Consider the following 9,219-nt stretch of genomic DNA (forward strand, 5'->3'; position numbering starts at 1 on the left):
ACACCTATAAATGTGTGTAGCCTGACACACTTGTCTCACACGCGCGCGCACACACACACACACACACACACATGCACACACAGACACACTCACTCACACACATCATGTACAGCATGTACGCAATAACAGAGTTTCATATACAGCACACAGACATACGGGCAGCTACCTACAAAGCATTTTGCTTCCTTCCTTCAAGTGTAAATCAGATCAGATTTTGTCCATCTTGCTCATTTCACACATTCACAATGCTCCAATGACTCAGTGTCGTTACTCTAGCAATCAAACAAAAGAGGTGAAGTGTGAAATGCAGACATACTGTAAAGGTGGGTGCTGTTAGCTTCTGTGTCCATCGCAGGCAGAAGCTCGTGTTTGCAGCTGAGGTGAAGTTTGTTAAGTGTTTTAGAGTAAGTGAGCTCTGCTGTCACTGAGAGGCTCTACAGTGAGTTGCACAAACAGGGCAGCTCTCAGACCTTGGATATGTCTTCTAAAGGCGGATTAAAAAAAACAAAACAAAACATGGCTTACATTTATTAAAAGCCTTTTCGTGTTTAGGTTTGATTTTCCCAATATTATGGCAGTGATTGCTATATAACTTTAAGGATCTGCAGTACCGACTTTGGACTGGTGGTTCATAGTATTTGCTGTAACACTGAACAACCTATACATTTTTCTGACAGCTAACGGTAACACCTCATTAGGTGATTCATTAGCTGCTAGGTAACACTGTTTGTTTAGCATTTGGCATTTAAAGTGGAGAGGAAGTGATACAACTTTACAAATAACTCAAAAAAAAAAAATAGAAAAAGGCTTTGATTGTCTTCACGCAATTCTTTGTGAGGAGAGATCTCCCTAGATACTTTAACAAAAAATACTTTTGTGGTTTTATTGAGCACAGAGGAAACAGAAGCATTTCAGGCAAGGTGAGTAGAGGAGGAGGAAGGGAGAGATTGGACTGCAGAGGGGGGAGGAGAGGAGAAGGCAGACAACAATAAAGTGAAATCTAGTGGAAAAACATAGAGGAACCTTTAAAGTCCTCCTTGTCAGCAACTTTCTAGCCTCACTTTGAGTTGGGCCGCAGCTCCTGTAGTGTATCTCTCTTCTGTTAGTCGTCTCGAATGACTGGCTGAGAAAGTCTTTTCTCACTGCTTCTGGTTGCAGTGTCAGGTATATCAGAATAGACAGAGTGGCACTGTTAGCTGATTATCTCGCTCTCTTTTTTGTTACGGTTAAAATGTGCACCATCCAAATAAAATGTTGCCGAAACTGGACGCAACAAGCAAAGGAATGTGAAGCCCATAAATCCACAGCACAGGGTTTATTGCTGGTAGGTTTCAGACCTCCACCTGCCCCTGTGTCAGGTGAGCCCTGAGCTGCTGGGCTGCACTGACGATCTTCCTCTGGTGTCCCAGCAGGTTCACGCCGAGATCCTGGACGTCTCTGAAAGAGAGTTCAGACAACAATATTCAAATCTTGACAAAATCAATGTGTAAGAGCAACATAAAATTACCAAGGAAATTTTCTAACAGTTTGGATTATCCCAGAAAGTTGAGTCAGTTCACCTGGACGTTGCATTTTCTCCCACTGAAAACACAACTTTCTGGAATTTCCTTACCAGGATGATTCAGCATCGATTTTCCCATCCTACTGTTGCCAAAGTCCATCCATCCATCCTTTTTGCTTAGGCTGCTGCCCCTGCGACCCGGCCTCGGATAAAGCGGATGAAGATGGATGGATGGATGGATGGATGGAAGAAAAACTTTTGAGATCAACAAAAAACCTGTGCGAAGCACACAGGTGTAATCTACAAAGTTTTATGATGATGGTTGAAATCGGAGCTCAAGCATGGGTTCTTCATGCATTCGTTCCTCTTGGACCTTCTTGGACCCTCGTGCTAACTACTGGCCCACCATTCTGTCCCTATTCTATTCTAAGATTGTTTAAAGAATTAAATCTGCAGGTTGCAGAAGTTTCTCCTTTCCTTATCTTATGGTGACTTGTTTTGGTTATCAGATACCTACAAAAACTGCAAAATCCTCTCGGCTATTTGTCCCTCATCAGTTGCACCATCACAGCACCTTTATCTTATGGTGTCTGTTTCATAACACTAATGGAGTGCTCAGTGAGTTGCAATGAGACACCTACAGGTCCTGACCAAGCACCAGTATGCAGGGCTGCTCTGAAATGTTTTTGTGCACTGAAATGCACAAAAAAAAATCGGCCTTGGCACTTTTGTTGCAGTTGGTCTATCGCGTCTCTCTCTCTCTCTCCCTTCTTCTATTTTCTTATTATTCTAATTTCATTTCCCTCTGTCTGTCTCTCACTCTGTTTTTGGGACTGGTGTCCCTCCGCCCGCACAGCTTCTCCACAGCTAGTGCTACAGCTGCCTCCTGTGTCTATGAAGGCTCATTACTGCTTGTTGCTGGTACATTACTACTGTTGACGGCGCAGCAGCAATTGCCCTGACAGCTAACATGTTGCTCAATTTGACATTTCCTGTATCTATTTCTAGCTTCTCTTTCTTTGTCTCTCTTAGCTTTCAGCGCCACCTTTTCAGCTCTTCTTTCACACTAAACTCTGTTCAATAAGGTGTGTAAGAACACAGCAAAGATTGGGGAGGGTCCAGTTGCATAAAGAGATTTGATAGGGAAATACAGTAATGAAAATGAACAAAAAGGCTGCCAGTGCTTCTGGCACAGTCTAAAAGTGCGTCGGCCCACTGGGCTCTTTACCACTATGCGACAACTCGACTTGAGGATTCAGTGGATACCAGGTGGCTGGTGTGCTTGATAATACTCATGACATAGCTAAAATTAAATTAATGACTGATCTAATTAAATCTTAAGTCAAGAAGCCAGCTTTAAAAATGTTTGATATATTTTTCTGTATTTTTACGTTTGTAACTATCCATGCATACTCACTCCATCGTAAGCTTGCTGACGCTGTCTAATGTGTCCAGGTGCGCTCGATCAAACTCATCCTGATACCTCTCCATCCTCAGCGCTTTCAGCCAATCACTGACTGTCACCACTGACGATAAGTCTGTGGGAGTGGGGCTGAGCAGCGGCTGGGAGCAGCTTCTGTAAATGTCAAAAATGAGAGCACGAGAATCCATAACTGCAGCAGATTGTGCATCACCTGCTGCCTCGGATATGCTTTGCAGGTGCGTTTGCCAGGAGCTGGCGTCTCACCGAGTTGGCTCAGCTTTGAGGGACGCGGGGTGCCTGATGAGTCGATCCAGAGAAGACAGGACTGAGTCGAAACCTGGTCGGTCTGCCCGCTCGGCCTGCCAGCACTGAAGCATTAGAGAGTGGAGGGCAGGGGGGCAGTTGTGGGGGGCCGGGAGACGGTACTGATCTGCTACTGCCTTCATCACCTGCAGACACAAAGAGGAAGGCATCAGACAGAAGTAGGGCAGATGGAGTCTTGTGCAATTAGCCTCCATGAAAGGTCACAGATCTCTCAGAGCTTTCAAGAATGACTAAGAAAAAATTATGCAAATTTCATCAGTTTGGCATTTTGTCACCGTTTAAATATGCCTGTTGTGTAACAGGAGGAGGGGGAGGGAAGTACATTTAAGTACTGGAGGGCCACATTTGTGTAATAATACGTTTATTCCTCTAGATTACTGAAATATTGTACATAATGAAGGCTGTTTTAACAGCTTAAGCATTTAAAATATGATTTACACAGCACAAATTCATCTTTATTTTGCAGATACAGTATTTTCTGCATCTGTCAGCGTCGATAGTGATTTGATTTTATTGGTACTTTATTGCTACATGATGCACTGAATGCAAAATTTAGGAGATTTTTTGTTAAAAACTTCACATTGGCTGAGAAAGACAGATAATAATGCCTAATCCATGAGCTTGGCGAAACGTTAATTTGGGCTAAAGAAGGACTTGATTAGATCACTGTGATCCCATTTATTGACTTCATGAGCACCTCATTCTTATGAATGATATGAATGCTATAGCTCAGGAACAGCTGGAAGGAATATTTATGGTGCAAATATCCGTTTGTACTCGAAGATGAAGTTCAAGATCACTTTGATGTCACGTTTTTGGATGTATCTGAAGAACTTATATGCAAAATATGAAAAGAAAATCCCAAAGGTCAAAAGTCAGCTTCACTTTGACATCATAATGTTAAATACACTTTTCTGTCTAATATTTAAAACATGAGCAGAGGGCACCCTTTAGTCCAATACTGAATTGCTTTTGTTGATATGTAATTTCTTGAACACTTTATTAAATTATGTATTATAAGACTTTTAAAAAACTCAGATGTAAATTGCCACCTGACAAGTTAGTGGAAGAACACAACAGCAAAGCAGTAATTCTAGTTAACTGTATATTGTTACACCATAATAAAGATAAGTGCACTATACCAAGGGTTTTGCACATTTGCTTCTTTAACAATTCAGGAAACATTTTTCTTCATACTCACCTCTTGATTGCTCATGTCCCAGTATGGACGCTCTCCGTAGGACATAACTTCCCACATCAGTATTCCAAAGCTCCAGACATCACTAGCTGAGCTGAACTTGCGATGCTGAAATGCTTCAGGTGCCGTCCATCTCACAGGAATCTTACTGCCCTGATAGATGCAAAAAACAGATACAGCCACTCAGTGATGATGGAAACCAAGCTAAAAGGCGCTCCTTCCCTTCTAACCTACCAGTGAGGCAGTGTAAGTTGGTATGTTGTGGTCCAAGCCCCTCATAAGCCTGGAGAGGCCAAAATCAGATACTTTACAGACCAGGTTGGAGTTGACCAACACGTTCCTGGCCGCCAGGTCTCGGTGAACAAAGTTTCTCTCAGAGAGGTAACGCATCCCTGCTCCAACTCCCCTGAGCATCCCGACAAGCTGGAGGACACTGAACTGACCTTCGTTCTCCTGAAGAAATTAAGAGACATGATGGAGAAAAAAAGTCTCCAGTGTGGTGTAGCATGTGCAGGAATTCCTGACAGTGCGTTGTTTTCCTCACCCTGAGGAAGGCATCCAGGGGCCCGTTCTCCATGAACTCAGTGATGATCCTCTCTGGAGGGGTACGGGTGATAACACCCTCTAGTTTCAGGACATTGGGGTGGTCAAACTGTCCCAGGACTCCTGCTTCACTGAGGAACATCCCCTTCTCTCTGTCTGATGCCCCCCAGCGCAGAGTCTTCACTGCTACCAGCACTTCCCTGCGACCCAGCGGATGGTAACGACCACGAGAAACCTCGCCAAATTGGGCTGTAATGGAATAAACATGGAGGAGATTACACTGTGCTGCTGCCAGCACATAACAACAGCAAGATTTAAAAGAAAGGAGACCATGAAACGTACCTGCACCAATCACCTCCTCGATCTTGAGGTGAGTTGGGTCGATCTCACGGGCAAATTCTTTGACGGCCTCGCTAGGGTCCTCATAAGTGGATGGGTCAACGTAATACTTAACTCCACCTGGGAACAAGAAATCTACTTTTGAAAAACTGATTCAGAACTTTTAGTCCTTTACTTTAGACATGTAATCCCAAAAACAAGGTAAAAATGATCTTTTATAATGCAAAGCTGATGAGCTTTACTTTACACACAGATAGCATTTCTTTGTATTATTCATTTAATAATAAACACATAGAGCATCTTTATTTTTTTCCTATAAAAAAACAATGAATCCCAAAATAAATTCATTTTATTATATTTCACTCACCTCTGTTACTGATGTACCTCTGGAGTCGGTCACTGTATGGACTCTCCCTCCTCTTACTGCCATGTAAAAGCAGTCAAAAACTGTAATACCAGATTAAAACATACATGCATTCATCTGTTACGGCATTTATACCACAACCAACCTGCGAAACACCACCACAACCACAATGGCTGCCACGACAAGGAGAAACGCGGCCCCACCCATGACTGAGCCCACCAGCAGAGGAAGCCGGGTCTGGATTTGCTGTGAATGCTCCTCTGCGGGAGAGAAAATGAAACACCTTCAGCTATCAAGTTCAGATGTGCTTTTATTGGATATACAGACCACTTTATCTTTAGTTACAGCGATATATGTTCTATTTGAAAGTTTGATATAGATGTTAATACTGAGGCAGAGATGTTTTCTTAGTATTAAAAATGACAAAATAACTATAGAGAGATGTTTGCTGTGTTCATACCGAGGTGTTTAACCTCTTAATTTTTGGATTCAGGTGTTTTCAATCCTATTCCCACAGGTGCAGCCACCTGTTTTTAGAAACATCTGTAAAAGCATAGGTCATTCTAAATGCCCCACTGAGGTCGAGCGTGGGAACTTATTCCTCCTAGCTATTCCACAATCAACGGTAAGTTGTATTATTGCGAAGTGAATACGCTCAGGAACCACAGCAGCTCGGGCAGGAAGTGGCAGACCATGTTAAGTTATAGCACAAGGTCACTGAGACGCACCTTTCTGCTGATTCAATAACTGCTGAGTTTCAAACCTCTGACGTTAACATCAACACAGAAACTGGTTCACGGTGTGGGTTTCCATGGCCAAGCAGCTGCTGCAGGTGAAATCTGCAGGTGGCCCAGGACATGTATCCATATAGTGTAACTTTGGCCCTTCTAGTGTCACCATCCCAGTTCTGATTGTGGGTTTTTGAGGTTGAATTCTTTCTTTTTCAGGTGTTCAGAGTTTTGTTATGTCTCTTTTGTTTTTGAGGATTTTTGGAGCCTTTAGTTCTTGTTTTAATTTAGTCAGTTTTAGAGTTTAGAAGTGTTCCTTCAATAGTTCCTGTCTCAACGTCCTGTGTCTGCTCACTCTTTAGCTCCGGTTTCTAACTTACTCTTTTATTTTGGCAGTCATTTCTCTCCTGCGCTTCGATTCTTTCCCCTCCTGTCTCGCTGTCTTTGATTATTATCACCTTTAATTTTGCTACCCTGGTGTGTCCACTTTTTCTAATTATATCACATCTAGTCGCTGATAGCTGGTTTTGTGCTTCTGGTTTGCAACACAGTCTTCTCATTTCTACATGATTAAGTTTACATTGAGCAAAATAAAGTGCACTGAAAATGATTCACAGTTTATTCTTTGTTCCCTAGTTTCTCTAACTGCTATCCTGAATTTATCATGCTATCCTGACATCTTCCTCTGGTCTTACTCTTACTATTTTTTATGTGAATGGTAAGGCCTTATATTAACCGCTAAGCTTTGTATTACATATAGTAATGCAACTTCACTGAGATGAATGTAACTGCAGTTACAGTAATTGAAAGCTGCCCCAGCTTTTGTCTATTTTTCCTTTGTAAATGCTTGTTTTTGTACTAAGTACAGTCGTGCACACCCACACTCAAACAACAGCATGTGCATTTATTTTAATGCTTATGCCAATATGATCTTTTAATTAACAGTTTTCTATAATCATTTCAAATTAGTTCAATTCAGTTGTATTTATATAGCATCAAATCACAACAACAGTTGCCTCAACATGCTTTCTATTGTAAGGGACCGACCCTACAATAACAGAATATATACTTTTTTCTTAAACTATAAAAAAATAAATGACTGTGTGCATTACCTAGAGGCAGCGTCGTGAAGTAGATGGTGTTGCTGTAGGGCCCGTAGCCTCGCTCATTTCGAGCTCTGATCTGGAAGGCGTAGATGGAGCCGGGAATCAGAGACTTGACGGTCACTGTGTTAGTCTCACTGTACACAGTCAATGCGCTGTCCACGTCTGAACCCTGACGAACAGAGAGGAAGGGTCTGTTGTTTGGGCTCAGTTTGTTTTGTGTACAATCACGGCCAGTATGCTCAGTAAAGGATGACTTTGTGTGTATTTACCCAGCGAACACTTAAACGACTGTTGTTTTGTTGTTTGAATGCCATACTGCGTTATGGTGGAGAAAATGGTTCCATTATAAAACATCTTGTTGCCTGCGCAGGCTGGCCATTGTGAACACGAGTTAATGTTCTTCTTGTAGTTTCTAGCACATTTTTGTACATTATAATGTTGTCAGTTAAACAAAGAAATCTAAATAATTCTGGTAATACTGGAAGAGTAAGACAGGCTGCAGTCAAAACAGCAAGATCATGCTCACTGCTGTGAAAACAGGCCAGCTCACTAATAAAGAATACACCACACGTCGGGTAGGTAGAGAGATGCTTGTAGTCACGGTGAAAGTCAAGAGGCCCATAAAAGCTCACCATCCAGTACAAGATGGTCTTCTGCTACAGATTTGATGTGTATTCAGAGATGCTCTCTGCATACCAAGGCTGCAACAGGTGGTTATTTGGGATGATGTTACTTTCCAATCAGCATCAAGGAGTTTGACTAGATATTTGTGTTAAAAACATGTTTATGGCAAAACCAGTCCATAGAGTTGATACTGCATCTGTCTCATCACAACCATTTCGTAACCAAATAACTTGGTTTTGTAAGAGAGGTTGTGACGTCCCCTCACAACCAGCTGCTATCAAACTGAAAAACGAATGCTGAAACCTTCTGCCGGTATGTGTGACTTCACTGAACATACCTTGTCATAGTATCTGAGCTGATACTCCAGGATGTCTCCATTAGGCCTGTCTGGCTGAGGCCACGACAGAGTGATGGAGTCCGGGGCCCGGCTCAGCTGGTGCATCATAGGAACGGTACTGGGAACTGTGAGTGACAAGAGACGATACTTGAGCACGTTAAAACAGGAGAGCTGTTAGTTCACAAGTGACAGTGCCCACATGAGGGCAGTGTTACAAAACATGTAGACAGAATTCAGTTGAGCGTAAAAGTGAAGTAGGAGTTTTTATGGTGCACCAGTCAGGATCTAGTTTCACTCAGTGAGCTGGGAGCAGTTAAAGGGAACTTTCTGGCATTCCATTCATTTGATCAATAAGCTCTGAGAGCACTCACAGGAAGATTTTAGATAATGTGAGCTCATTGAACCTCCGAGCCAGTCTTGATCGGTTTCATGGAAAATTGTATAATGGTGTACTTGGTGTGCACAATGCCCCATTCTCCTCTCCTTTGCCCACTCATCTGCTTTCATCTTTCTTTCTCTCCGTCTCTTTGTCTTCCCATCTCTCATTTGTCCCTTTCTTCCTCCACAGTGACCATAATGGGATCTGACAGGATTTTGTAACCTCGAGCAACCTCCCGTTCAGAGAGCAGGAGCAGAAAACATGGAGCAAAGAGACCGAAAGAGAGGGGAGGAGGAGGGGGAGAGAAAACTGACACACACACACACACACACACACACACACACACACACACA

At 42.6% G+C, this 9,219-nt stretch overlaps 1 protein-coding gene across 1 annotated transcript in view; it reads right to left on the reverse strand.

The window, feature by feature from the left end:
* Positions 1 to 929: 929 nt before the first annotated feature.
* The window catches only part of ephb6 (eph receptor B6), a 42,577-nt gene continuing 34,287 nt past the window's right edge, over positions 930 to 9,219 (reverse strand). The window contains exons 9-19 of the mRNA XM_005731953.2: positions 8,488 to 8,612; positions 7,533 to 7,695; positions 5,838 to 5,952; positions 5,696 to 5,751; positions 5,332 to 5,448; positions 4,991 to 5,238; positions 4,681 to 4,899; positions 4,450 to 4,599; positions 3,189 to 3,373; positions 2,919 to 3,077; positions 930 to 1,437 (exon numbers count right to left, since the gene is read on the reverse strand). Of these exons, the coding sequence (XP_005732010.1) occupies positions 1,332 to 1,437; positions 2,919 to 3,077; positions 3,189 to 3,373; positions 4,450 to 4,599; positions 4,681 to 4,899; positions 4,991 to 5,238; positions 5,332 to 5,448; positions 5,696 to 5,751; positions 5,838 to 5,952; positions 7,533 to 7,695; positions 8,488 to 8,612 (1,643 nt within the window). The 3' untranslated portion in view covers positions 930 to 1,331. The remainder of the gene's footprint in view (positions 1,438 to 2,918; positions 3,078 to 3,188; positions 3,374 to 4,449; positions 4,600 to 4,680; positions 4,900 to 4,990; positions 5,239 to 5,331; positions 5,449 to 5,695; positions 5,752 to 5,837; positions 5,953 to 7,532; positions 7,696 to 8,487; positions 8,613 to 9,219) is intronic.

Source organism: Pundamilia nyererei, unplaced genomic scaffold (assembly GCF_000239375.1).
Source record: "Pundamilia nyererei isolate P.nyererei 1_Seehausen unplaced genomic scaffold, PunNye1.0 scaffold00045, whole genome shotgun sequence".
Taxonomy (NCBI): domain Eukaryota; kingdom Metazoa; phylum Chordata; class Actinopteri; order Cichliformes; family Cichlidae; genus Pundamilia; species Pundamilia nyererei.